General features: G+C 44.4%; 6 protein-coding genes and 1 long non-coding RNA gene across 9 annotated transcripts in view; 3 read left to right on the top strand and 4 right to left on the bottom strand.

Annotated features, from left to right (window-relative positions):
- Positions 1–53: 53 nt before the first annotated feature.
- Positions 54–3,194, bottom strand: LOC133848476 (gustatory receptor 10a). 2 transcript variants are annotated; one of them, XM_062284069.1, is made up of 3 exons: positions 3,128–3,194; positions 1,115–2,217; positions 54–408 (listed from the first exon to the last, which is right to left on the bottom strand). In XM_062284069.1, exons 2-3 carry the CDS (start codon positions 2,204–2,206, stop codon positions 238–240), a joined length of 1,263 nt encoding a protein of 420 aa, XP_062140053.1. In that variant the 5' UTR covers positions 2,207–2,217; positions 3,128–3,194; the 3' UTR covers positions 54–237. The 2 variants fall into 2 exon arrangements, with proteins under 2 accessions (XP_062140053.1, XP_062140052.1); XM_062284068.1 differs by lacking the exon at positions 3,128–3,194 and having other exon boundaries at positions 1,115–2,341.
- Positions 2,988–4,497, bottom strand: LOC133848477 (putative uncharacterized protein DDB_G0290521). 2 transcript variants are annotated; one of them, XM_062284070.1, is made up of 2 exons: positions 3,315–4,497; positions 2,988–3,227 (listed from the first exon to the last, which is right to left on the bottom strand). In XM_062284070.1, the coding sequence occupies exons 1-2, from the start codon at positions 4,371–4,373 to the stop codon at positions 3,162–3,164; spliced, it is 1,125 nt and encodes a 374-aa protein (XP_062140054.1). In that variant the 5' UTR covers positions 4,374–4,497; the 3' UTR covers positions 2,988–3,161. The 2 variants fall into 2 exon arrangements, with proteins under 2 accessions (XP_062140054.1, XP_062140056.1); XM_062284072.1 differs by lacking the exon at positions 2,988–3,227 and having other exon boundaries at positions 3,534–3,550; positions 3,683–4,493.
- Positions 4,498–4,511: 14 nt separating this feature from the next.
- Positions 4,512–6,744, bottom strand: LOC133848478 (odorant receptor 10a). Its single transcript, XM_062284073.1, has 5 exons — positions 6,206–6,744; positions 5,959–6,146; positions 4,916–5,205; positions 4,691–4,843; positions 4,512–4,628 (listed from the first exon to the last, which is right to left on the bottom strand). The coding sequence occupies exons 1-5, from the start codon at positions 6,742–6,744 to the stop codon at positions 4,578–4,580; spliced, it is 1,221 nt and encodes a 406-aa protein (XP_062140057.1). The 3' UTR covers positions 4,512–4,577.
- Positions 6,745–8,897: 2,153 nt separating this feature from the next.
- Positions 8,898–10,499, top strand: LOC133848158 (L-xylulose reductase). The gene is made up of 2 exons (XM_062283601.1): positions 8,898–9,317; positions 10,021–10,499. The coding sequence occupies exons 1-2, from the start codon at positions 9,004–9,006 to the stop codon at positions 10,439–10,441; spliced, it is 735 nt and encodes a 244-aa protein (XP_062139585.1). The 5' UTR covers positions 8,898–9,003; the 3' UTR covers positions 10,442–10,499.
- Positions 10,352–25,151, bottom strand: LOC133848150 (pneumococcal serine-rich repeat protein). The gene is made up of 6 exons (XM_062283577.1): positions 24,716–25,151; positions 24,039–24,656; positions 22,644–23,973; positions 12,526–18,018; positions 11,077–11,319; positions 10,352–11,013 (listed from the first exon to the last, which is right to left on the bottom strand). Exons 1-6 carry the CDS (start codon positions 24,719–24,721, stop codon positions 10,820–10,822), a joined length of 7,884 nt encoding a protein of 2,627 aa, XP_062139561.1. The 5' UTR covers positions 24,722–25,151; the 3' UTR covers positions 10,352–10,819.
- Positions 18,568–20,828, top strand: LOC133848154 (sulfite oxidase, mitochondrial). Its single transcript, XM_062283597.1, has 2 exons — positions 18,568–19,857; positions 19,921–20,828. Exons 1-2 carry the CDS (start codon positions 18,936–18,938, stop codon positions 20,730–20,732), a joined length of 1,734 nt encoding a protein of 577 aa, XP_062139581.1. The 5' UTR covers positions 18,568–18,935; the 3' UTR covers positions 20,733–20,828.
- The window catches only part of LOC133848159 (uncharacterized), a 41,186-nt gene continuing 36,642 nt past the window's right edge, over positions 22,043–26,586 (top strand). The window contains exon 1 of the long non-coding RNA XR_009895227.1: positions 22,043–22,324. This is a non-coding gene — a long non-coding RNA (uncharacterized LOC133848159). The remainder of the gene's footprint in view (positions 22,325–26,586) is intronic.

Raw genomic sequence — 26,586 nt, 5'->3', positions numbered from 1 at the left:
TTAATATATATTTTTAATTTTCGTATTATTATAGCATAGGTTACATTTTTATCACTAAGTAGCTTTCGTCAAAATTGCGTATACGCACGGTAGGCTGCTGCAGGTCGAGAGCTCTTTCACTGTGGTAATAAAAGCATATTGTATTGTGTGTTCGGACTGAAATCAACTAAACTTGGGTGTCAACAATTAGTGAAATTGGCTGCTGATTTGATTGACATCGATATTGAGTCCACAAAACTAGCGTGAATGGCGTTGCGTGTTGGCCAGATACATATCGAACTGCACGAGCGTAATGAAGTAGGAGAAAGCTGTGACCGCGATGAGATAAATGATCCGACGATCCAGATACAAAAGGCCGCACAACATGGGCGGTTTATGCTGCAATATCTGCAGTGAAAACTGCTCCAGCTGCACAGAAAGAAAGTAAAAGTGAAATAAATAAAAACAAGTAAGAAAGTTACAGTCGAGTGTGCTCGACTGTGAGATACTCGCTACCCATTTTTAATAAAGGCAAAATATTGCGGTATCATTTTCAAAATAAACCGAAAATGCTAAAAATATACCAAATGGTATGTTTGGTATATCGATATAGTACACCATTCAAAATATACCATAGACGGCACAATGGACCAGATCGTCGGCCAAAGCAACTAAGTCCCCTAGTAAGTAGGCGATTTTGCCCACACAAAAGTATTTCTTTAATAACTTCGACAAGTTTTATCTGATCGCAACCAAATTTTCAGGAATCATAACTACTATAGTAATTATTGTATATACCAATATCGCAAGTCTAGCTTTAAAATTAGGCTTGTTATTCGATTTTTTTGATTTGCGGGGGCGGAAGTGGGCGTGGCAAAAATTTTAAATAAACTTGATCTGCGTGCAAACATAACAAATGCTGTCGAAAAAATTATAGCTGTATCTCTTATAGTCTCTGAGATCCAGTGTTTCATACGGACGGACGGACAGACGGACATGGCTATATCGTCTCGGCTGTTGACGCTGATCAAGATTATATATACTTTATAGGGTCGGAGATGCCTCCTTCTACCTGTTACATACATTTCCTGCTACCCTATGGGTAGCGGGTATAAAAAATGAATATGAGGATTACCTCTTGATCCAAGCTGGGCGGCTGTAGCGAGGGATAACCGCTAAATTGTCCAATGACCAACGAGAGATTCTCCATTTCCTGTTTGATCTGCTCGTTGACCAGCGTCACAATGTACGTATCTAGATAATAGGTGAGCGCATAGACAGCACTGATCAACACCGGATACGAAGCATTTGCCAGCGAATGCGATGATACCAGATTGAAGATGGTAAAGAAATTGGTCAGATTGTTGATCAGCGTTGTGAGTGTTAGTCCCAACAGCTGCAGCTGATGGATGCGAAAGCTCTCCACATACAGCTGATGGATCTCGATGAAACGCTGTCGCAACAGCGCCAAACGATCGCAGAGTCGCCCACAGTTGACCATGAACATGCCGCGATGTCGCGTCCGTTGCACATGTCGCACTTGGCGGAGGACTTGCTGCAACTGTTGCTGCAAGAGTCGGAGATATTTCAACACGCTGCTGTTCACCCAGAAGAAATAGTCGGCCATGTGTTCCGTATAGTTCCACAGTATAAACGAATAGATGGCAAATTGCTGACGCAAACGACTCGATGCCTTCGCATCCGCATCATCGTCTGGGACGTGGCCAGCGCTGGCAAATATCCCGCACACCTGTATGATCATCATCGTGTTGATCAGCGTAAATTTGTAGTACATAAAGATCTCGAAACGTCGCTTCGGCCAACGAGGACCACGATAACTGTCGACGATGTCGCGCTCGAGGTGAGCTCGCTTCATGGTGCTGCCATTGTTGATGCCCTTGAAGTGGAATGTGTTGGCCATGTAGGTCAACACACACGTGATGTACTTGATCAGTGTGTTGGCAAAGCCAACGTACAACACCAGCTGCATCCGACTGTCCACAGCCGCCATCAGCAGGCGATAGTTGTAGCCAAAGTACAGTGGAACCACCACGATCAGCGTCAGGCTGAAGGCGTGACTGTAGATGAGCAGCAGCACTTTCAGGGGACCCTTCAACGGCTCGTGCGGCATGTAGTCGATCATCACCTGGCCATAGATGTTCGCATAGAAGTGGCCGAATGTGTAGAACTTCGCCTCGTGTCGCTCCCAGAAAGTCGGTTTGTCCATGGCGCCTCGCTCTGCATGAATGTGCCACAAAGGAAGCCAGGCGAACTAACTTCGCAGTGCTTTGTGTTTGGTTGCGTGGCAAACGCAGACTGATTGAAAAGCCAAAGATAATCAAAGATACTCTAATAACTTGCATGTAATTAAGGCACAGGCAGCCGGTGTTAAAGCCTTTCGTTTAGTTGCGAATGTAAAGAATATGAAAGAGAGTAAGATAAACAGAGCATGTGGTAAGCAGCAAAGGGAAGGAGAGAGAAAGAATTTCAATTTATAATTAAAAAAATTAAACTTTTATTACTATTCAAAATTAATATGAAAGGGAGACACAAAAGGGACAAGATAAAGAGAGAAATTTGTAAGCAGAAGAAGGGAAAGTGACAAAAAGAATTTCAATTTTAAATTTAAAAATTCTAGTTTTTTTTCTACAAATTTAATTTTCCAATTTGAGAAGAATTTGTAAATTTCTATATGTTTTTAAATGCCAATTTGGGCTATCAAGTATTTTGTTCAATATAAAACAAGTAAGAAAGACAATCTGATAAACTTTTACATTTATAGTATATTTTATTTTGTTAAGTATACAAAATTAATATATCATAAACAGTATTAATTTTGTATATTCGAAAAATAATTAATATACTGAAATATACCAAAGGTCATACTTGGTATATTTAAATATACTACAAGGGTTAAAATATACCAGATTGTCAAACTTGAAATACATTTAAAAATTTCAATTTTTTTTCGTTTGAAACTCAACTGCAAAATTTAGATAGAAAAAGATAATTTTACGGTTTCCCACATTTTTATTTTTAAATTAATCAACAATTTTTGAATGACATGCGATATTCTTCTATTTTACTAGTTCCGCGTCATGATGTAAATGAAAGCCTGTCATAAAACTTGAAAAAAATAAACTATTACCTTGATTGAACTTCCTTCATAGGTTAGATTTCTCCTATGACACTAGATCCGGCTCCGACTCCATTTCGAGCGGCTCAAACTGGCATTCAAGAAATTCGAGCTCGTTTGATTCCGACTCGCTTTTCAGCTCCCGTGTGGACGCCTCGTTCATTTCGAGCGGCTCAAACCAAAAATCAAGAAATTCGACCTCGTTTGGTTCCGACTCCCTTGGCAGCTCCTGTTCGGACGCTTCCTGCTTTCGAGAACTTGACTGGCCTTGCTGTGGCATCATGTCGTAACTCTTCTCATTGAGCTGATCCATGCGAATCTCCAACTGCATGATTATGATCGTATCAAAGATCTTACAGTTGACAGCCGCTTCCTTAAAACTCTTCTTTGGCCAAGTAATGCTACGTTGAAGCTGTTGCATTGAAGCCCCAGTCTGTGTTGTCGAATCACCGAATTTCTTTTGAACTGGTTTGTTAACTTTGTTGTAGGGTGGCTTGGGCTGAACTTGAGTCTGTCTGGCCAAAACTTGTGCAGTCGTACGCACTTGAGTCTGAATGGGAGATGTAGAAGTCTTTGGTTTCGGACGCCCTTGAGTTGGCTTCGGAAATTGCTTCGGAGTTTGCGTCGATGCATGCTTCGGAGTTTGCGTATGCTTCGAAGTTTGCGTTGGAGTTTGCTTCGGAGTTTGCTTCGGAGTTTGCTTCGGAGTTTGCGTCGAAGCATGCTTCGAAGTTTGCGTCGGAGTTTGCTTCGGCGATTGCTTCGGCGATTGCTTCGGCGATTGCTTCGGCGATTGCTTCGGCGATTGCTCCGGCTTCTTTATGGCTTGAGACGGTGTCACGTTGCGGAATGTCTTGACCTGATTGTCGTTGGGTTTCAATGACTCCGAACGTCGGGGAGTAAACATTTTGAATCCTCTGCGCTCGGCACACATCACTTGATAGAGCAAATAATACAATGCATAAGCTTCACTCTTGGCCAAATCCTCCAGCTGTTTGCGTGTGACGTTTACGCCCATTTTGCGTAGCACCAACAAATTAAAGTTATCCCAGTTCTTCAACTTCAAGGCAAAGTTGTTATTTGCTGTATAGACCGAAGTGGTTGCGAATCTCTTATTAATCAGCTTCATCGAGGACGCCACGGCGTTGAGATCAATGTTGCCATCCTCCAGGCTATTCATCAAATTGATCTTCTTGGTTTCCAACCAGTTGGTGAGGACCTCAAATTGTTTAGCACTAAGCTGACGAGTATTAACCATCGTTTATATCGTTTGCGTTTTGTTTGTGTTTGCGAGTATTTTATATATATATTTTTTCGAAAGTATTTGTGAGAATATGCGTTAGTGGAGTTTATTATTGAAGTGAAAAATTTAAGGTTTGTTGTGAGATCTGACTTAATGGTATAGACTACTTAGTATACTTTTGTCTCCTTATTTATTTGACAACAATTGAAATGAAGATATTCATTGAAAGGATTTTGCCAGCGCAATAATAGAACCAGATGTCTGTAGTATCTAGAAAACAAAAAGCGTGACATTAAAAACGAATTTGCAAATGGATTTTGTTCGAAACAAACTGCGCCAAAGGTGACCAAAGAGGGCGAAAAGAAGGGCACGGACATTGAGAGCGCACGTTGCGATCGCAGTATAAACATGTGCACATAACGACGATGTCGGGGCAGGCAACGATGCCAGGGACAGCTGCCCATAACCACAGCCAGTTCCATGCTCTAAAACCAAAAAAAAAACACAAAGGAGAGGAGAGGAAAAGGCAAACTCACAAGCAACAAGCAACAACTTACGCTCTCGGCCACCAGCGTGCCGCCATAGCAATAGATGAGAAGCTGGCTGAGCGCTGCAATCGTGTAGCTCACGTAGAGCAGAGTGCCGAAACCATTGCCACCGACGGTCATCAGATTGAAGATGCTGACCGCAATCACCATGCTGGCGGAGACAAAGTGCAGCAGCGTAATGATCCAGTAGCGTTTGCCAAAGAAATGCGTCAAATCGATGATGCGATTCTGTCGTTTGATTAGCTCTACCAAAGCAGCTTCAAAGCGTGCAGCGTGCAGTCCATCTATTTGCAAGAGATCTATTGTAGAGAAAGGCAGTCACGTCATTAGTGAGTTTGGATAACAGAAAGTAAGAACATCAATCAGAAGTCAGAAAGCCACGAGACGGTATGAAAGCAGCCTACAAGTAAGGAACTTGGGAATAAACGCAGTTAGAAAGTCAGGACATCAGGGTGTTGATTTTTCAGGAAGACAGATAATATGGAAGCGAGTTTAAAGACAGTAAATCAGAAAGTCAGTTGTCTCAGTTGGGAACTTGGGATGCCAGTAAGCCAGAAACTTAAAATGTAAGAAAGCCAGTTATTGTTGAGTCCAAAAACAGGAAGAAAGGACATCGCCATAATTAGAAAGTTAGGAAAGTGCGTCCTATAGGCAAGATGTCAAGCATTCAGGAAATCAGGAAAACAGGGGATTAGGAAGTTTAGGAAATCAGAATGACAGAATATCAGGGAGACAGGTTAAAGAATCAGAAGGACAGAATGTCAGGAAGGCAAGTTTACAAAAAGTGGAGTGGAGTTATCAAATAAACACGCAGTTAAGAAGCTATAAAGTTAGAAAGTCATAAAGACAGGCAGTTAAGGAATAAAGTCAAATAGTCAGGAACTCGGGAAAATTAAAAGATAGGATATCAGGAAATACAGTTGTCACGACAACAATAAGCCGGAGTGTTTCCCTAAGGTAGTTTTATAGTCATGAAGTTTGCAAGGCAGAAAGTTAGTAAGCCAGGATGTTAGGAAACCAGAAGACAGTAGCAAGAGCAAAAGAAACCTCACCCTCGTAGGGCTGGAACAGAGCACGTGTGTCCACCTGCAAGGATTTGAAGAGTGTGCCAATATGCACACAGAACTCAAAGTAGAAGGCATCACAGCCGCCAAACATGAAGATGGTTATGTAGCCCGTGTACGCCGAGAAGATGAACATGGCCGGCAAATACGGCCAGCTGAGCAAAAAGCTGGGCATGCTGCAACAAAGAGGGATTATACTTGTATAGTGCCATGCATTAACAGTCACTCAACTCACGTGTGATTGAAGGGTAAACCCCAGACAATTTCATCGTTGCGTCGCTGCAGATGGAGCACCAAGGCCAAGAGCAACGGCTTCAGATTGTACATGCTGCTGGTGCTGAAGCCAGCGGAAAATGGCCAGAAATTGAAGCGAGTCGCCATCAAAGAATTCTTTCGTATAATCTCATGTGTTTCAGCAGCAATCTCATGGCCGAAAAGCAGCTCCCGCTGCTGATCGACCACATAGTGAAGATCATGCCGATAGTGCAGCATGAGAAACATTTTCAGCAGCGTCACAAACGATGTGTAGGCCGGACAAAAGGTCTCTATGGCCAATGAGAGTTGATTGGAGCGCGCAAACATGGCGCCAGCATGTAGCTCGGTCATAACGCCAATGCCCAACACCATAAAGTTAATGTACGCCCTCCAAGGCCTCTTCATTGATGTCTTGGGACTCGGCCAGTATCCCATTGTTCTCAGACAGAGTTGGGGAACTGCGTAAAAGTACAGCTCCAATGGCTGATCGCGGCGTAGAAACCAAAATAACTTTGTCATATTCAAAACTGAACTTATGCTCTGCTCATGTTGCTGTTACTTTTTATAGTAAGATGGTGGAACCCATTGGATAATTACTTAATTGACTTGTTGTGCAAGCAATTAGTTTAATTTGGTGCAAAACTTTCTATGCTCAAGCTGTCCGCTCACACAATTTTGCAAATTGCTACCAAACTGCCCTAGGATTAGGAAAACCATTTAAACTTTTGCTTACTAAACAAAAATTCAATTAAATTGGAAATTTAAAAATCGATAACATAAGACACAGTTATTCTTGCCAAATCCTTAAGTATCTGGCAAAGACATACCTTCTAAAAATCCGGATAACCAGGAATATCGATTGACAGACAAAGTTTTAAAGGATAACCGTTAAAAATTCGCATTAAATGTTTTTAAGGTAAGTATGAGAAGTATAGAAAAATAGCTAAAGCTAGAAAATAAGTCGCGTCTCGTCTATTTAAATGATTAGTCTGATGATTCTAATCCATATAAACTGATTGGCATAAAGCACAATTGCTCTGCAAACAGCCAAATTACATGGATTTTTTTTTTTTTGGAAAATAGCGTATATCTCTCCCATATCTTGTCTTTGTCGTTGCCCCGAAACTGGATTTTTAGATAATCCTATATTTTATTAATGAGCATTATTAGATTTCGCTCCCACGAATCGAATGCAACCAGTTCCATCCCAAATAGGCAAGAATATGGCCGAGCTAGAATCATTTTATTCATTGGCAATGTGCAGCCAAAAAATTTTGTGGTGCATACTTTGAGGGGCACCAATTGAAATTGTTATAATCACGACGACACATAGATGGCGCCACTCCACATGCAAATGATTTTTAGTTTTTCCGCTTGCTACTGATTTATGTTCGCCTGGTATTTCACCTGCTGACTGAAACTTTTTCGTAGTTCATGGCGACTTTGAGGGCCTAACAACAACAACAACAACAAAGATTCCAATAAATGCAATAATTACAACAACAACAACTACAACAAAAGCAATAATAGCAACAACAGCAAGTGCAAACAGGATACGAATTGCTGAGAGCTTAACTCTCACTGTTCCACATTGTGGAACGTATGTGGATCGTAAGCAAGTGACTTTCTGTATGGCAACTAACTACGTACTTCTGCTGGCCTGGTAGAATATTTCGAATATGTATTTTTATAGGCCAATTTTACTTACCTTACTTGTCTTGTGGATCGTATGTGGATTCCAAGCAAATGCTTTTTTAGTTTCTCTGCTTTGTGCTTTTAAATGACTTTCTACATGGCAACTTGCTACTTACTTCTGGTGGCCTGGTAGAATATTTCAAAAATTAATTTTTTCCACTCTCACATTGTGGAACGTATGTGATTCGTAAGCTAGTGACTTTTACATGGAAACTTGCTACTTACCTTTGGTGGCCTGGTAGAATATGCTTGCCTTTTAGTGACTAAATAAAAAGCTTTTTATTATTATTTGTATTAATACATATTGAAATATATATTTTTAATATGATATAATACTTAATGAAAGAAATAACTTATTATAATTAAAACAAAATTAAAACGAAGTTATTAATTCTGATGACTGAAATTGAAGAGTTGCAATAAAAATATATTTATAACCAAAGCATTCTAAATAAAACAAACTTGTTTGTTTAGCTATCAATAGTATTTTTGTGGAAAATACTAAAATAATATTAAACTTTGAGCTTTTGCTTGACCTTAGTAAATCTTAATTTAAAAAGCACTCACGAATGCTCTATTAAAATGTATATTTATAGATACACTAAAATTTTTAGAGAGCTGCGAATTTACATGTATTTAATTGAAAACGATCAGTTAGGTTATATTTAGAGCTAAAAATCTGGCCTAAGTTTGCATGACCGAGCTAATAATGAAATTTATGCTTTGCTGATAGCCGCTATAGATTATCGGAATGCGGATCGCGAGCAAGTGTGGAGAGAGCAGCTTCTTATCAACAAAGCGAATGGGAGAGCGCAATTCTAATTGACGTGACATTGAATGCCCTACTGTCAATACAACAGATGAGCGAAAAAGTGAGTGAGTGAGAGAAAGAGAGAGAGAGCGCAGCCTAGAGATAAAGCTTAATCCACAAACGAAAGCTCACTGTGGATCAGGTCCGATGATGATAAGATGCGATGGTAAACACACAGCCAATAGACGCAGTTCACTTGCCACTGCTTTCTTCTAAGACGATTCAATTGTGAAAAGTTTCCGCTGCTGTTCAATACATTAATAATAATAATAATGTGGGCCGATCTGAGCAATAAAGTGATATTGGTAACCGGAGCCGGTGCTGGCATTGGTCAGGCTTTAGTTCAGCAACTGGCCAAAGTGGGCGCCACTGTGATCGCCGTGGCACGCAACGAACAGCAGCTGCAGGAGCTGGTTGCCTTCGATAAGGAGCACATTAAGCCGCTGCTGCTCGATTTGTCCGATTGGGAGAATGTCCACAAGGTATTGTCATCGAAGCAGGTGCCTCAGCTGGATGGTTTGGTCAACAATGCCGGTGTGGCCATCATCAAGCCTTTCGAGCAGCTGAGCGAAGCTGATTTCGATACGTAAGTGTGCAAATAATAATACCATAAAGTTGGCTAGAATTTCTATATATACATACAACATAAAAGAAACTATAACCGGTTTAATGAAAAATGTTGCTTCCACATTATTGAGACACTTGCAGTTGATTTGAATCAATCAGTATAAAGTAGTTTTCATCGGATTTTAATTTCTGATATTTAAATGCACTTTTTATACTCATTGCTAGAAGGGTATTATAAATTTGTGCCTGCATGCAATGTATGTAACAGACAGAAGGAGGCGTCTCCGATCCTACAATAATAACTAAAGGTCTTTATGATTCCACAAAATTTGCGATCAGATAAAAAGTGTAGAAGTTATTCAACAAATTAGTCTTAGTATTAGTAGTTTTGGCTGACAATCTGGTATATTTTGCATATCAATATACCAATTATATATTTTTAGTATGTTTGCATTATATTAATTATGTATATATTAAGAATATTACCGCACTGTTTTTCTTTTAACGTAATTTGTAGCGGGTATCTCACAGTTGAGCACACTCGACTGTAGCTTTCTTATTTGTTTTTGTTTTATCTTTGAACTAGCTTTAATCTAATGACTATTAGGCAATTCAACTCAAACAATGTTATCCGAAATGTTATCGTTTTGCCAAATTCTTGCTAGTCGATATTCACTGTACTGTAATATTATAACATTTACTTATTCCCTCTATCCTTGCAGTCACTTTGATGTCAACATCAAGGCCGTGTTCAGTGTCACCCAAGCGTTGTTGCCCAAGTTGCGCGATGGCAGCACCATTGTGAACGTCTCCTCGATAGCCGCATCTCGCAGCTTTGCCGGCCACACGGCTTACAGTGCCACCAAGGCGGCCGTGGACTCGCTCACCAAGTCGCTGGCCTTGGAGTTGGGACCGCGACGCATTCGTGTGAATTCCGTTAATCCAACCGTTGTGCTGACGCGCATGGGACGCGATAATTGGTCGGAGCCATCGAAGAGCGGTCCACTGTTGGCCCACATACCGTTGAATCGTTTCTGTGAAGTGCACGAAGTGACCGATGCCATTGGCTATCTGCTGAGCGAGAAATCCACCTTTGTCAATGGCCATCACATCAATCTCGAGGGCGGTTACTCTGTCTCTTAATAAAATCTACACTCCATCATATGTGCAAAAGTAATTCCAATTAAAGTGTTTCTGGTAATTGTGTACTCGTATTTTTATTACTGCAATTTCGTAGGCCACACTAAATCCTACACTTATTCTCACATTAGAAACACACAAAAAAAAAAAAAAAAAGAAAAGGTAAATATGGTTATCGAATAGAAACGACTTAAATGTCTAAATTAACAACGATCTGCTATCATTTGAATCGTGTACATATTGATATTATGTACATGTTGATTATATATGATGTAGATATTGCGTTTTGGGAACTTGAAAACGTAATCGAAATCTTGGCGCCTCCTGTTGCTGCTCGTCCTCCTCTGCCTCCGCCTCCGCCTCCAGCTGTTGATGCTGCCCTCAGGTGCACACTTTGCCCTGTTGCCCGCCCTGCAGCTGTTGATGCTGCTTCTTTTCGCGTTCGCGTCTTCGCAACTTCTTGCGCCGTCGATCGATCACCGCCAACTCGCCCTTGATTGAATTGTAAGCTTTGCGCAAATCCTGAATCTGCTTACGCAATATCAATATGCACTGCTCAGCGCTAAGCGATGGATCTGCAACAATGAAGAGACAGTTTAGTAATTTTGCAATTTGCAATTATCTATCTTTATACTTACCCAACTCGACGAGGAAGTTGTAGGGACAGGGACGAACTCCGGAGGCAGTCACCACAACTTGTTGCTGCTGTTGCAGTTGTTGTTGTTGCTGTTGCAATTGTTGGTGCTGTTGCTGCTGCTGCTGTTGTTGTTGCTGCTGCTGTTGCAGTTGCTGCTGCTGTGCTTGGGGCAACAGTTGTTGACGTCCGCTCTGTCGTTGTGTCGTCACAACGTTATCCGAATTATCATCTGTATCCGAACCAGCTGCGAGCAAATTATACAAAAATTTATCATTAATTATGATTAATTCACATGCGAACTTTATGGAACTTTTATGGGTTCATATGGAAAGTTTATGGCATTTTGATATATGGGCTTAATTTGAACAAATCGTAGAGGGGAATGCAAATAAATATTCTGGTAGTATTTCTGAATAGGTGTAATCTTGAATTAAATTCAGAAAACAATTCTTGAATAAAATAGAAACTACTTTGATATTAATGAATTGATATGGAATACCAATATGATGAATCTAAATTATAAGCTATTATTGGATTTGCTATGAATTCTTTTTTTTTATATATTTTTAGAAAACTTCATAAACTCGAAAAAAATTCTCTTAAAACAATTCAAATTTCAAATTGTTTAATTACAATAATGGAATTATATTCAAACTAAAACTAGCAGCTAAAAATAGGAATTTTATATTTTTTTTTTGCCAAATTATTGTGGAATCGAAAATTACTTTCGCTATAGAGAAGTTAGAACTTGGCAAATTCGATACTTTATAGAAAATGCTGATTTCTGCATAATATCTTAATACAAAATAGAAACTAACTTAGAAGAAGTTTCATATTTGGAAGCTAATGGATAATGATCTCTAACTAATACAAATTTACCTAAAACTTTTGACATGTTTTTTTTTATAACCAAATTTGAATCAATTCCAACTTAAGCTCTTAAGTATAAAAGTTGAAAATAAGATATATTGGATTGCATATATTTTGGCTAATGAATGCAGAATAAAAAATTATATACTTAATAGAGAAGTTAGAAGTTGGCAATTTCTATACTTCCTAAGAGATTCGTTATACATAATATATAAATAAAAAAGGGAAACTAAAAAGAAGTTTCGTATTTGAAAACTAATTAAATACTGAATCTAAGACTAAAATTTGTTGAGAAGTTTTTGTCTGAATGCAATTTTACAATTATTGTTATTTTTTGGTTGTAATAAAGAATACAATTCAGTATTGCAATTAGATGAGCTTGAGATTGTATAGAGAAGTTTCACAGTTTTGAAGTAATATAAAATGAAGTTTATATTTGTGAGATATTAAAAATTCTCTTTTCAGAGAAGTTTGGAACATTGTATGGAACAATTTGCACTGCAATTTTAGCAACAACAGTGAAGCTTCTCTATAATGTATCTTAAAAGGAATCTACTTCTATGGAGACTTGCAAACTCACCCGTTGTGGCTGTTGTTTTTCGCATGTTGCTCAAATGCTGTCGACGTCTCTTCTGCATCTCGGAGCTGCTCAACTGTCCAGCAGCCGCGGAGGAGGAGGAGGCGGTGGCTGTTGCATTCGACGCATTCGCATCGGACGCCTTGGTGCGCGGTCGCTTGCGTCGGCCAGCCAGCGATGTGTTGCTCTCCAATACGCTCTCGGCATATTTCTTGGCTGCGCTTAACATGCTGCTGCTGCCGGTCTCCTCGCTGCTGTCATCCTGACTCGCTGGCGATTCTGGTGAACTGCGCGACGGCGACGGCGCACTTGCGGCTGCTGTTGCTGCGCCTGTTGCTGTTGCTGCTGCAGTGGTTGCTGCCGGAGCAGCGGTTGCAACAGCAGCCGAAATCGTTGGCTGCACATGCGTGGCGCGTGGTGAACGCGGCGCTGGCTCCGGCGTCAATGGAGTGATGCCCGATATGGAGAGCACTGAGCTGGCTGAACTGACAGCAACGGCAGCAGCTGGTGTTGTTGGTATAGCGGTGGCAATAACATTGCTACTGCTGCTGGAGGCAACAATCGGTTCGTCCTTGGTGCTGTAGTTGGGCGCCGGGCTGCCGGGAATTGTCTCCTCGCACAGCAGATTGATGGCCGCCTCATTGTGGCTGGGATCGCTGATCAACGGACTGCTGGCAGCGGGAGAAACATGCATGGGCATGTCCTTCTCCTTCACGGGTTGGAGGACAAATGGACGGGGCAACGGTGACGAGGCAACTGCCGCTGACGACGATGTTGTTGTTGTTGAGAAGAGCGAGTTGCCTTTAGCCAGCTCTGCGCCAGCTGTCACAACACTCGCATCCATTTGTTGCATGGGACTGAGCTGTGCGGGGCAAGGTTTCAGCAACAGTTGCTGCTGCGCTGTGCTGCTGGCTGCCGTCGCATCCACATCAGCAACAGCCAAAGGTGATGGCGGCACTTTCGTTGGCTCCGTCTTAGGCGATGCTGGGCTACTAATTCCGCTGCTGCTGCCGCCGGCAGCGCTTGGACTGTGACGCAGGGCAACGACCACGGAGGCGGGTATTTCGGGGAGCACAATGGGCACATAGATGGGCATGATCGGTGAGATTGTGCCAGGCGGTGTTGCAGCTGCTGCTGCTGCTACTGCTGCTGCTCCTCCCGCTGTTGGCGTCCGCGAAAGCAGACGCGGCATTGGCTTGAGTGCAATCGGCGCTGCAACGCCGCTCAACTGCTGTTTGCTGCTGCCGGTGGCCTCGAGTTTGACGGGCGCACTGCCCGACAGACTGTCGGAGGCGGTGGACATGGGACTCTTCAGGTCACTGATAATGCTTGGCTCCTCGACCATCACATCCTCGATCACCAGCCGCTGCTCCGAATCGGTGCTGTCCATCGACTCGTCGGAGAAACTTTGCGGCGCTGTCGCCGTCACAGGGGGAGTGCCCGCTGTTGAGGAGGCCAACGATTGACCGGCGACGGGTGTTTTTCGCTGCTGTATGGCGCACTCGAGCTTCTGGATGGTCTCGGTGAGTTCGCTGTTCTTCGCCGTCAGCGAGGCGTCCAATATGGACTTGGTCTCGGGGCTGTTGCTGCTGCTGGTGCGATGATTGAGATCACTCAACACACCTGGCGTCAGGATCTTGAGGGGTTCGCTAATCAGTTGCAGATTCAGCAGGCTGCTCAGTTCAAGTTGCTTCAAGTTGGCGGCTTGCGGCAATGTTTGTGGCGATGGTTGCGGTTGCTGCTGCTGCTGTTGTTGTGTTGCTGGCTCTGTTTCTTTCTCTGCTGCGTTGCTGCTGCTGCTGCTGGTGTCCGCTTGACTCTTGCTCTTACTCTGCTCAACCTCTTCCTTCTTCTGGCTAATGGCCTTGAGCACCTTATCCGCTATCGAACTTGGTTTCTGCTCATACTTCACTGCATCGAGATCGAAGGGACCCGGTTTGCCGGCGAGCAAGATTTTCACATTCTCCAGTTTCTCCAGTTTGTTGTCCTTGTTCGATTCACCGGAACTGTAGCCGCTGCCCTCGTTCGAGGTGCTCAGCTCAAACACGTTGCGTGTCTCCATGAAGGGACTGCCAACAATCGATTGCTGTTGCTGCTGTTGCGTTGTCTTGGCCACGCCCATTGCTTGCGGTGGTGTGCTTAACTTGGGTGAGACAGCAACCACACCAGCTGTTGGTGTAGCAACAATTGTTGCTCCTACTGTGGCAGCATTCGCTGGCGGTGTTGCTGGCGTCGTCGGTGGTTGCAGTGCATCGGTGAGAACGCGCGTTGTCTCCTGCACAGTTTGTGCCAACTCCTCGTTGAGTGCGGTGATATTCAGATTGAAGCTCGGCGATTTACGCAGCACATCGAAGGGTGTCGCATGTCCGGGTGTCAGTTGTGTGACACCAACTGTTGCTGCTGTCGCTGTTGTTGGTGGCACCTTTGCAGGCGTTGCTTTCACGCTGCTGCCACTTGTGGTTGCCGTTGCTGGTTGCTGCTGTTGTTGCTGTTCGAGCTTGGGCATCTTTGGCTTGTTGTCGGGTGCCGTCAACGTGGCTTCCTTAAGCGGCGAACCGCGTTTCTTCAGCTTGCACGGCGTTGCCACAAAACCAGAGGCAGCAGCAGCAGCAACAGCCACAGTTGATGTTGCAGTTGTTGCTGTCGCTGTTGTGGCTGCTGCTGATGCTGCTGAACCCGTTGTGGGTGTTGTTGTCGTCACATCAGCCATGCTCTGCATCATTGCACTCAGCTTCAAGTTGTGCTTGCGTTGCGTATCAAAGTTTCCGGCGACATTGCTGCTGCCGCTGCTTGTTGGCGTTGCGCCGGCAATCACTGAGGCAGCGACGCCACCGCTGCTGCCACCACCGACAACCATCGATGTCATGGGCGAGATGCGTTTCTCGAACTCAAAGGGTTCCGTGTCCTTGAACTCGTACACATCCGACGACAGCAATTTGATGCCGCTGGCAATGTTGCTGCTGCCGACGTTGATGTTGCTGCTGCTGCTGCTGTTCGCTCCACTGTTGCCGCTGCTGTATTTGGACTCCTTGCCCGCCACAGCTGATGTTGTGGCTGTGATACCGCTGCTAATCTCCAGTTTGCTCATGTCAGGCAACGATCGCGTAGCTGAGGAGCTGCTCACACTGACTGTCGTGATCGCCGAGCTGTTGCTGCTCGAGCAGAAGGAGCTCGACGATGAACTGGAGCTGGAGGGTGAGCACACGGCGGGTGATTCCAATTGCGCTGCCACCGGGCTGCCCTTCTTCAGCAGCTCCATCTTTTTGAAGATCGATATCGAGCTGCCTGTTGCTCCCGCTGCTGCTGCTGCTGTTGATGTTGTTGTTGCTCCTCCGCCAGCTGCTTCGGTTTTGCGCAGCGGCTTCTCCACAATCACCGAGGTGCACTTGCTGCCGCTGGCCGTGAAGCGTGCGGGAGCAATCAGCAGCGAGCTGCTGGTCGACGCTGTCGTTGGCTTGATGTCCGCACCACTGTGGAAGGGTTTCGATTGTGGCTCCTCCTTGGGCTCCGCTTTGAAGGCGCTCGGTTTGCTGTCGCCCGCTGATGTCTCATGCTTGATTGGCAGCTGTTCGGCTTGCTCCTTCTTGATGATTGTCTCGCTTGGCTCCAGTTTGGTCTTCTCCAGACTCGACTTTGACTTGATGCGATAGTCAACTTTCTCGGATGATTGCGAATCCTCGTCGAGGTACGAATCTGTTTCTGACGACTGCTCTGTGGAGCTGCCCGTCTTGGGCTCTTGTTTGCCAGCAGCAACCGTTGCTGTCGCTGATGTTGCTGTTGTGTTTGCCTCGCCTGGTTCGCTCTTGATGTTCGCAGCATCCTTGCGATCCAAGAGTTGTGGCTGAAAACCTTTCAGCTCCGAGCGTATCTCGCTGAGATCATAGTCGCGTCCTTTGCTCGCTGCAGCAGCAGTTGATGCGGCAGCTGTGGTTGCTGCTGCTGCTGCCGCTGTTGTGGTTGCTGCGCTGCCACTGCTCAGCGCACGATTGCCGGCGCGTTGTCGCTGCACGGGCGTTGAGGGTTGCTGTGCCGTGGACTGCGCCTGCTGCTTACTTGGCGGCATTTCGTCTTCCTCATCCTCGCTGTCATCGCTGCCGCTGTTGTGGGCCAAACGCGCCGATGCAACCTTCTTGGCCATTGCGGCTGTTGCCTTCGCCGACTTGCTGGCAAAGCTCTGCTGTTGCTGCAGTTGTTGTTGCTCCTTGGCATTGAGACGCTTCGGGCGACGCACTGGCTCATCGGAATCGGTGTCCGTGTCGCTGGGCATCGATGCATCCGACACATTCGCTGAGACCGAAGCCGAGGCTGAGATGCGTCGCGGCTGATGCTGATTGCTGCCGCTGCTGCTTGTGGCATGCGGCAATGTGCGAGTGGCACGTTTCTGCTTGAGCTGCGACTGCGATGCGGCTGCTGCTGGCGATTTGGTGCGACTTGAATTGGAGGCAACCGATGAGGGTGTCGTTGAGCGCGGCGGCATTGAATCGCTGCGTCCGCGTCCCCGTTTGCTGCTCGTCAGCGTGGGCGTGGCTGGCGTCGATGCCGGTGTCTTGCCTAGACTCTGCAGCGAGCCGCCACCAGGTGGCTGCTGCTGCTGTTGTTGTTGTTCGGATGGTCCACCGACTGTTGCTGCACCTCCAGCAGACTTGCCTGGACCATCCTTGGGCTGCAATCCGCTGCCCGCTGTGGCCGCATTGCCATTGCCACCGTTGCCATTGCTGCCACTGCCACCACCACCGCCGCCGCTTCCACCGGCAGCGGCCGATGAGGAGGAGCCAGCTGCTTGGGCGCTGTTGCCGCCGCTGCCGCTGTTCGCGCTGCTCGTGCTGATGGTGCGCGTCTTCTGCTTGGATCCCTTGGTCAGATTCTCGGCGATGCGTTCGCGGGGCACCCATTCGTCGTAGCGATTGTTCCAGCCGGTGTAGTGCACCAGATACATGGGCACGCCGCGCTGCACGCTAATCTCGATGACCTTTGCCTCGTACGTGCTGCCATGGGAGCTCGGTGACTTCTTCTCGTGGTAATTGACCTTCAACTTGTCACCGATGCCCACTATAAAGTCGCCCGTGTCAATTTTCTCAACACTTGTCTCGTCCTTTTTGCGCTTGCCGCGTTTCTCGTCGCCTTTGTCCACCTGCTTGCGCTGCTGATGTTTCTCCTTCTTCGACGTCGATGACGATGCCGACGACGACGATGTCGATACACCTGCTGCTGCTGTCGCTGCTGCTGCTGTTCCCCCTGCTGAAGTAGTTGTTGCTGCTGCTGTTGTTGTTGTTGCTGCAGCTGTTGCTGCTGTTGTTGTGGATGTTGTTGTTGCACTGGATCCGCCTGTTGCTGACGACGCTGCAGCTGTTGTTGATACTGTTGCTGCTCCTGTTGTTGTTGCTGTCGTTGTTGTTGTGCTTGATGTTGTTGTTGCTGTCGCTGCTGTTGTTGTTGCTGTCGCTGCTGCAGTCGCTGCCGCCGCTGCGGACGACGTTGTTGTTGCTGCTGCAGACGCTGCACGGGTTAGAAAGAGATGAATGCATATTAATAACACTGAACAGATAATCGGTCTGTCTCTTTCGCATACGCAAATGTATATTGCGGGTATTCGCAAATTAATCGAAGACCAGCAATTAAATTGCATTTAACTTAAGTTATAAACTACTAATTGTAAATATTAGTTTATTTATGCATATATGTAAAAATAATATCAAGTTATTATTAATAAAGTCAATATAATATAATAACAGCTCTGCAGCTTCAAAAATCCCCATTTTATTACTTTTTATTTTTAATTATCAAAAAACCTACGAAAACCCAAAACGAAATCAGTTAAATAAATTTGTAAAATGTTCAGTTGCATAAAAATAATACAAGTTTGCAGATATTATTAATAAAAAGTGCATTTTTAAATTCAATTCATTGAAGACGCATATTTTGCCATTCTTGTTTTTGTCTTTGCCAAATGCTAATCGATAACACGCATACATTGTTGCACACTCTCGAACTATCGATAGACACAGCGCCAAAACAGGTGCTTGTGGTGGAGAAGCGAAACGCAAAACGCAAAACGAGAAGGCGAAAACAAAACAAGCAGAGTGAAGAAGACCCACGACACGCTGTCGTTGCCGGTCACGACGAGCATTATTCATTAAGTAGAGATTAGAACAAGTCAGAGATTAAAACGAAAGAAATTGAAATTAAAGCGCTTAGCTTATCGGCAACTAAATTTGATTTGGAGGCCAGGCCCGCTGCCCAAAAAAAAACAAATAGTGAAAACACACACAGGCGCTCTCGTTCACACACACGCACACAGATAATGCCAGGGAGAGAGAGAGAGGAGAGCGGAGATAGCGGCTAACAACAGTGTAAATAGAAGAATTAAGCTCTAAAGTGGCAAAGTGCTGTTTATATAATAACAATAAAACAACATGCGACTGCGACTGCGACTCCTCAGCCAAGCGAACAGACTGCGATTGTTGCAACGCCAACGTTGGCTGGCCACCACAAGTAGCACAAATCTCGCCCAGCAACAGCCACAAGGAGAGAGGGGCAGCAAAAGGGATTACAATGGACTGGTTTATGGCGCCGCAACTTTGGCTGGCATTGGCGCCGGTTTCTTGCTCTTCAATGAACTGGACAAGCCACGCAGCAGCAGCAACAACATCATCACGACAAGCACAGCAACTGTTGCTCCACCAGCTTTAGATGAAGAGGCCACCGCGCGTCTTTGGCACACAACGAAGCGCAACGATTTGCCGGTGTACAGCGTCGATGAGGTAAGCAAACACAACACAGCCGAGACGGGCATCTGGATCACCTATGGCCTGGGTGTCTACGATGTTAGCGAGTTTGCACCCAATCATCCGGGTGGCGATAAGATTATGATGGCCGCCGGGAGCGCCATCGATCCTTTCTGGGCCATCTTTCAGCAGCACAACACGCTCGAGGTGCTGCAACTGCTCGAGGGTTTTCGCATTGGCAATCTGCCGCAGCTGGAAGCCGCGCCTGTGGAGTTGGAGCATGATTCACCCTGGTCCCAGGAGCCGAAACGTCATGCCTTGCTGAAGCCGACGAGTGAGCGGCCCTTCAATGCGGAGCCACCGATTGCGATGCTCTCGGAGAAATTCCTAACGCCCAACGAGTATTTCTATGTGCGCAATCATTTGCCGGTGCCCACGCTGCAGCCGGAGGACTACGAGCTGGAGCTGGAGGTGGAGGCGGGCGAAGGGCAGAAGGAGCTGAAGCTGAGCTTTGCGGAGATCAAGGCGCTGCCCAAGCACTCGGTCACAGCGGCCATTATGTGCGGTGGCAATCGACGCTCCGAGATGACCAAAGTGAAGCCGGTCAAGGGTGAGTAAAGAGACGATTTAGTCGAATAATCGGAACTCATCTAACATATCTCTCCCATTTCAGGTCTGTCGTGGGGAGCTGGCGCCGTGGGCAATGCCAAGTGGTCAGGTGCGCGTCTTTGCGATGTTTTGCGTCAGCTGGGCGTTCAGCCACACGAGCAACTTCATGTGATATTCGAGGGTGCTGACTTGGATCCCACATCGCATCCGTATGGCGCCTCCATACCGCTGTCCAAGGCACTTGATCCACGCGGCGATGTGCTGCTTGCCTACGAGATGAACGACCAGCCACTGAGCCGTGATCACGGCTTTCCCATACGCGTCATCGTTCCAGGCACTGTCGGGGCACGCAACGTCAAGTGGCTGACACGCATCATTGTCGCCGACCACGAAAGCGATTCGCATTGGCAGCAAAATGATTACAAGGGCTTCAGTCCCAGCACCGATTGGGATACGGTTGACTTTAGCAAATCGCTGGCCATTCAATCGATGCCCGTCACCTCCGCCATTTGCAGTCCCATGCCCGAGGAGCACGTTAAAGTCGATGGCGACGGATTCATCACGGCTCGCGGTTACGCTTGGAGTGGCGGTGGACGTCGCATTGTTCGCGTGGATCTGACGAGCGATGGAGGAAAAACATGGCATGTGGCCGAGCTGGAGCAGGAGGATTTGCCCGATGGTCGACACTATGGCTGGTCGCTGTGGACAGCGCGTTTGCCCATCAGCGCCGAGCAGCGACAGACGCAATCGGTGGAATTGTGGGCCAAGGCCGTCGACTCAGCGTACAATGTGCAGCCGGAGGCCTTTGAGCACATCTGGAATTTGAGGGGTGTGCTCGCCAATGCCTATCACAAGGTTAAAGTGAAGCTAGTCTAAGCTAATCAATTAACAATTAAGCAAGCAAACAAACAACGCGATTAACGACGAATGTGAAATTAATTTGAAATTATGTGCACCACAAACTGATTTTTTTAGATTCGACAGTTTTGTAACTAAATATGTGAATATTTTGCATATGACTCTTTACACTTTTCGAAGATTAAACCCGTTTCAAAAAGGGAAAAATGTCAGTGAAATTATAATTATGAATGTGAAATTAATTTGAAATTATCTGCATCACAAATTATTCTTTTAAATTCGACAGTTTTGTAAAAAAGTTTATGAATATTTTTCATAAGAAAATGTTCACTTATAGAAGATTAAAGACCTTTCAAAAGGGGAGAAACGTCAGTGAAATTATAATTATGAATGTGAAATTAATTTGAAATTGTGTGCATCACAAACTATTCTTATAGATTCGACAATTTAAAAAAAAATATATATCACAAACTATTCTTTTAAATTCGATAGTTTTGTAAATAAATATATGAATTTCATTCATAAAACAATTTACACTTAAATTGCATTACAGTCAAGTTAAAACCATTTATAAGATTGAAGTTTTGTATAAAGACGATTCAGAAAGGAAAAAAAACATAAATGAAATTACAATTACGCATGTGAAATTAATATGAAATTTAATTTCAACACTTTTGTAAATAAAAATTATAATTTTTATAAAATAATTTAACTTGGACTTCAAAATATTTTCAAGGCGAATCAGAAAGACCAAAATATAAATAGGCAACGTAAATTTAAAAAGTTTAAACTATGAAACTATCAACTGATTTATAGTTTACAAAACAAGCAAATCGATCAACGAATAATGACAAATGTGAAATTAATTGGATATTAAGAATTCTTGTAAATAAATTTTAACATTGTTAAAAAGAAAAGATATCCATTTCGGATAACTTAGTTTAATTTAAAATACTTCCAAGTCATTAGATTGAAGTTGGCTTAAAGACAACCCATAAGAAGTAAGAAAGCTACAATCGAGTGTTCTCGACTGTGAGATACTCGCTACTCAATAAAAGCAAAACAGTGCGGTATTGTTCATAAAATATACCTAATTAATATACTGAAATAAAAATATACTATAGAGCGTTTAACTTGAATTGCTTTTAGGTTCAACAAATCATATTAAAAAAGCACAAAATATACAACACTTAGAGACTGAGTTGAAAAGAAAAAACTTTTCAATATTCCTGGCATCCGCTTATTAAATTACATTTAAGGAACGCAGTTGGTTGGATTTTAAAAACTTAGCAGGCTGTTAGAAAATGAACGCTGTGAACATTCCCTAGCTAGCATCTTAAAAAACAATTCCTTATAAACTTTGCAATTGAGCAGCAGCCAAAATTACAAATCACATATATAAGGTTAACAACTTGAGAATCGTTGAAGAGGAACTTGCGAAGCTACAAGTTAATTCAAATCTCACTTTTGAGAATCACTGAGAAGGGATTGCATTTTGAACATCACTCAAGACTGGAAGTGTCCTCTAGCACACATAGTATTTAGTACTTTACTGGAACTGGAATCTATACGCCACTTCAATAACTTCAACTCTAACGACTAGCAAGACGGTGAGTAAAGCTTTGTAGAGTCGATAATGATGTTTATAGTTGAGTCGGTCAATCAATCAATCAATCACTATAAGGTATAAAGGGGAAAAGACTTTTTGCAGTCTTTGGGATCTGTTACATTTCCTTTTTTTTTTTAACAATTTAAAGGCAAGAGAGAATTGAGTTGAATTCTATTAAGACTTGGTCTGTAAGGTTCTACACCTAATGGTTGGTCAAGGCAATAATGTTGTTCATTTGCCGTACCTAAACAGTGAAATTGATCTCTCAGATCGTACAGTATGCTTAGCCTAACTTAAGACTGCATTCATTGATCACTCACCCGTTGTTGGCGAAACATCGCGACTTCGTTGCGCCTCTGCTGCAGCCTTGCTGGCTGCATTACTGCCCCCGGCATTGGGTTCCTTATCGATGCTGTTGCGTGTGACGGCAGCTGCTCTGATCTTGGACAATGGCACATCGGCCTCGGCATCCTTGCTGCTTGCCGAGGCTGCAGCAGCGGCCGCAGCTGCTGCTGCTGTTGTGGCGCTTGCTGCTGCAGTGTTTGCGGCTGCTGCGGCAGCTGTTGAGGCAGTCGAAGCTGATGCGCTGCTGCTGCTGCTGTTGGCATTCGAGGCGGAGGCGGAGGAGGATGAGGTGGCTGCTGATGCTGCTGCGGCAGCTGCTGATGATGTGCTCGCTGCTGCTGCTGCTGCTGATGATTTCTCGGTGGTCTTCTCCTCATACTTCTCGACAAGACTCTTCACTTTGCCACTGCTGGCTGCGGATGCTTTGCGTTGCTTCTTCACCGGCTCGACAACCACACTCGATTCGCTGGTGTTCTCCGACTCCTCGGCCGCCGACTGCGATGCCGTTGAAGCTGCACGCGCTGGCGTCGAGGCGGCAGCTGAAGTCGATGCGGCCGCGGCAGCTGCTGCACTTGATGTTGATGAACTGCTGCTGGCCAAAGCGGCAGCTGTTTGATTGGCCACCGCCAGTTTGCTAATCGATTCCATTTTCGAGGTATCCGCGGGTTTGGGCGATGCCACCGAATTGGCACGCACCAGGCTGCGTCCTTTGCTGCGATTCGAGTTGCGCGACGGCATCAGCATGGAGCAGCCGAGTTTGCGATGGAAATCACCGTAGGGTTGCAGGAATTTCTTGTACGCCTGCTTCACCAGATTCATGACGCTCAGTGTGCAGGGCGTGAAACCCAAACGCACCGCAATCAGCTTCCATTGATTCTTGGCGGTCACACGATTGTAGCCACCGCGTTTCTGCACCGCCCGAAAGAGACGATATAGATCCACATCGCGACTCTGTATTGATGGCACCTTGTTCAGCGGTGTGCCACGATCATCCATGTATTTGTACAGCTGAGCGACAAACAAATCCTTCTCCTCGTGCGGCTCATCATCGGATGAATCGGAATCGATTTCGCCATCATCATCGCTGGTCAAATTGCTCAACCCAAACAGCGAATCACGATCCCAATGCGCTGGCAGTACGCTGCTATCGAGAAACTCAAGGGCTGCCTGTATGGCCGGACCATCTTGTTTGGTGGACATTTCGCGTGTGAACTCGTTGGCCTCCTTCTTGGGCACCGTGTAGTAGCGTCCATCCTTGAACGAACGCACCAGATACTCGTCCTTGACGCGTATGCGCACCGTTGCCTGATTGGGTGAATTATTAATGCAGTTCTGCAATTATATTCCGAGGGACGTCGCCGGATACTTACTTGTTTGCTCACCTGCGCTGTGGGCGCAACCACAAGCGCCGGGAACCATTTCTCTTTGTCCTTCTTCTTCGATTCGGTCTCCACGCACACCACTTTGCCAATGTTCTCCTCCTTCTCGTTGACCACCTCCTTGGCATCGCTTTCGTCATCATCATCGGAGCTGCCATCGTTCAATTGGCCGCGCCTACGTCCGCGTCGGCCGCCCACCACCGGATTGCCAAAGTGTTCGGGATGTGTGAGCGGCAATTGATCGAGTGTTTCGCTCTCATTGAAATGCCGGCCACTCTTCAGGCACAACGCTGTGCGACGCAATGTTGTAATGTCGCCATCGTCAAACACAACCGTGTATTGGGAGCAATCCTGTATCTTTGTAATCGTCGCCTCGACGTATTCCTTGCGATCCGGGTGCCGCACCTCGATGACCGTGCCGACACGCAGTTGTCCGGGTGCCGCTTTGATGGCATCGTCCGACACAATCCCAGAGCCGAGACCTTGCTTGTAGGCAACCTTCACTTTAATGTTGCGCACCACTTTGCTGACTTTGGCCTCGCAGAAGGCGCCCTTGTATTTGGCGCTCACCTCGGTGCCCACGGGCAGCGATGGCGGATCGTCCACTTGCTGCAAATGGTACAGTTAGTCGAAGTGGAGAAGTTGCTTTGAGCATGGAAAAAACTTACCTGCATTTTTCAATTGTTTTTGTTTTGTTTTGTTTTGCTGTTACCCCACTTAGTTTAGCACTTGTTGTTGTTGTTGCACATTTTCAGCTCGCAATTGTTATTGTTTGTAACGAGACTCGGAGCTACTCTTTAACTCTTGCCTTGCCTCCTTTTTTACGTTATAGCTTTGCTTTTCCTTTACGTTTGCCTTTCCCCCCTCAAAAGGGGTGGGGGACGGTTACCTTTTTGCCGCGTTGCGTGTTCGTATTGACTTTCTTTTAACCGCTCGATTGCTATTTTTACTATTGCACAGTGCACATGCAGTGCTGCAGCTGTTTTCCTTAATTTGTTATACGTTTAGTGTTTGTCTTAATATTTTGGCGCAAGTTTAATGTGAAATTTTCGTTTTCTGCTACATTTGCGTTGTTTAGCGTCGCCCAATGAATGTTGGGCTTAGTGGTGGTAAAACATCGTCAACCCTATTCGATATATCGATGCTTTCTCCAGTTGTTGTAATAATCGATTACTGTTATCGTTGATATTGCCGCCAATTAAAAATCATTTTTATAAATTATTTATTATTATAACAAAATATAAAAGATTTTGTTAAAATTTTCTTTTAATAAGTGTTTAATTGATCTGTGCTAAAATTGTTTAGATATGCGTAGTGCGGATGATATACCAAATATACCCCATAGCTGCCACCCTGTTTCACTTCTTATTGTATACCAAAAGGCGGGCTCTTTTAAGCAGCCTGTTATTTTCGAGATTTTCATAGCTCTGTGTTCATGAATTAGACTTTAATTTAATTATTTAAATTCATTGGAAGAATAAAACTATAACACTTTTTATATATAATTTTCAATCAAATGCTTGGGACATATTTTCTAACTAATTATGTATTTAAAAAATAATCTTTTCAAATGATGCACGATATTTCGATACAACTCTGTTAACTCGCTGTACAACTACGCTGTCGATAAGTCATGAGAGCAAAGATTTTCAAGGAAAGTGGCAACGCCAAGACAGATATTCACTCAATGCAATGCTCTCAATTTTCACTCAACGATTGAGTGATTTTTTATGGGCAACTGTTGCGCGCGCGTGATGCGGAAGCACTCAAAACAAATATTGTGCTAAATGGTATTACTTTCACGCAGCTGCAATTGCAATAATGCAAATGAAACAAATTGGTGAATTTTCAATTAGCATTTAACACGTACACACTCTTGCACATAATCTAATTAAAATTAAACTGCATTTGTGCCTTACAAATTTGCTTTGCGAAATGTGAGTCAACTACATAAAGAACATTTTGTGTGTGTTGGCGATATTATTAACATAGGATAATATAATTATTATAACTTTTGTAATTCTATTAAAATCTTAACAAGAGTTTCAATGCAGATTCCATTTTTTTTTAATTTTTTTATATACAAAAACTAATCAAGTTTATATTTATCGTTAATTTTGTGTTCAATTTAATTTACATAGTTCATTAGGTCGTTGTTGTTTTGTTGTTGACATTTGATCTTTTCGTTTACTATTAAATGTGCTGCACACATTTGTTTCCATAAAAAAAAATGATCTAATGAAAACATAGGAGAACAAAAATAAACGAACGAAATTGTACAGTAAATTGAAAGATGTTTACACAGCCATAGAAGTTTGTGCTCATTAAACCCAATTGGAATTGAGAGCATAAAGTCAATGAGCTAATGAGCTTTTCACTTATTAGGCGAACACGTAAAGTGCAAATAATCGCGATGCGCTGCAAAATTCGCAGTGGGTGGGCTGTTTGTTATGCGCTCATTGAGCGACATGTTCACGCGCACTAATTGAATCTGCAGCAAAGTTATCAGCTAATGCTGTTCTTGTTGTTGTTGGTGTTT

The sequence above is a fragment of the Drosophila sulfurigaster genome, chromosome X (genome assembly GCF_023558435.1).
Source record: "Drosophila sulfurigaster albostrigata strain 15112-1811.04 chromosome X, ASM2355843v2, whole genome shotgun sequence".
In the NCBI taxonomy this organism is placed as follows: domain Eukaryota; kingdom Metazoa; phylum Arthropoda; class Insecta; order Diptera; family Drosophilidae; genus Drosophila; species Drosophila sulfurigaster.
Note: the sequence above shows the minus strand (reverse complement) of the source record. Positions and strands in the feature narration are given on the sequence as shown.

Excerpts from the sequence above, each read along its gene's own strand:
- LOC133848158 (XM_062283601.1), top strand. The coding sequence starts at position 9,004 with ATGTGGGCCGATCTGAGCAATAAAGTGATATTGGTAACCGGAGCCGGT. Across the intron at positions 9,318-10,020 it reads AGCGAAGCTGATTTCGATAC|TCACTTTGATGTCAACATCA; the intron begins GTAAGTGTGCAA and ends CTATCCTTGCAG.
- LOC133848150 (XM_062283577.1), bottom strand. Across the intron at positions 18,019-22,643 it reads CGATGTTTCGCCAACAACGG|CGTCTGCAGCAGCAACAACA; the intron begins GTGAGTGATCAA and ends TAACCCGTGCAG. Across the intron at positions 11,014-11,076 it reads CAACTTCCTCGTCGAGTTGG|ATCCATCGCTTAGCGCTGAG; the intron begins GTAAGTATAAAG and ends TCATTGTTGCAG.
- LOC133848154 (XM_062283597.1), top strand. The coding sequence starts at position 18,936 with ATGCGACTGCGACTGCGACTCCTCAGCCAAGCGAACAGACTGCGATTG. Across the intron at positions 19,858-19,920 it reads CAAAGTGAAGCCGGTCAAGG|GTCTGTCGTGGGGAGCTGGC; the intron begins GTGAGTAAAGAG and ends CTCCCATTTCAG.
- LOC133848476 (XM_062284069.1), bottom strand. The coding sequence starts at position 2,206 with ATGGACAAACCGACTTTCTGGGAGCGACACGAGGCGAAGTTCTACACA. Across the intron at positions 409-1,114 it reads CGCCCAGCTTGGATCAAGAG|CTGGAGCAGTTTTCACTGCA; the intron begins GTAATCCTCATA and ends CTTTCTGTGCAG.
- LOC133848478 (XM_062284073.1), bottom strand. The coding sequence starts at position 6,744 with ATGACAAAGTTATTTTGGTTTCTACGCCGCGATCAGCCATTGGAGCTG. Across the intron at positions 6,147-6,205 it reads GGTTTACCCTTCAATCACAC|CATGCCCAGCTTTTTGCTCA; the intron begins GTGAGTTGAGTG and ends TCTTTGTTGCAG. Across the intron at positions 4,629-4,690 it reads CTTTGGTCACCTTTGGCGCA|ATACTACAGACATCTGGTTC; the intron begins GTTTGTTTCGAA and ends TTTGTTTTCTAG.
- LOC133848477 (XM_062284070.1), bottom strand. The coding sequence starts at position 4,373 with ATGGTTAATACTCGTCAGCTTAGTGCTAAACAATTTGAGGTCCTCACC. Across the intron at positions 3,228-3,314 it reads GGGAGTCGGAACCAAACGAG|CTCGAATTTCTTGAATGCCA; the intron begins GTCGAATTTCTT and ends GAATCAAACGAG.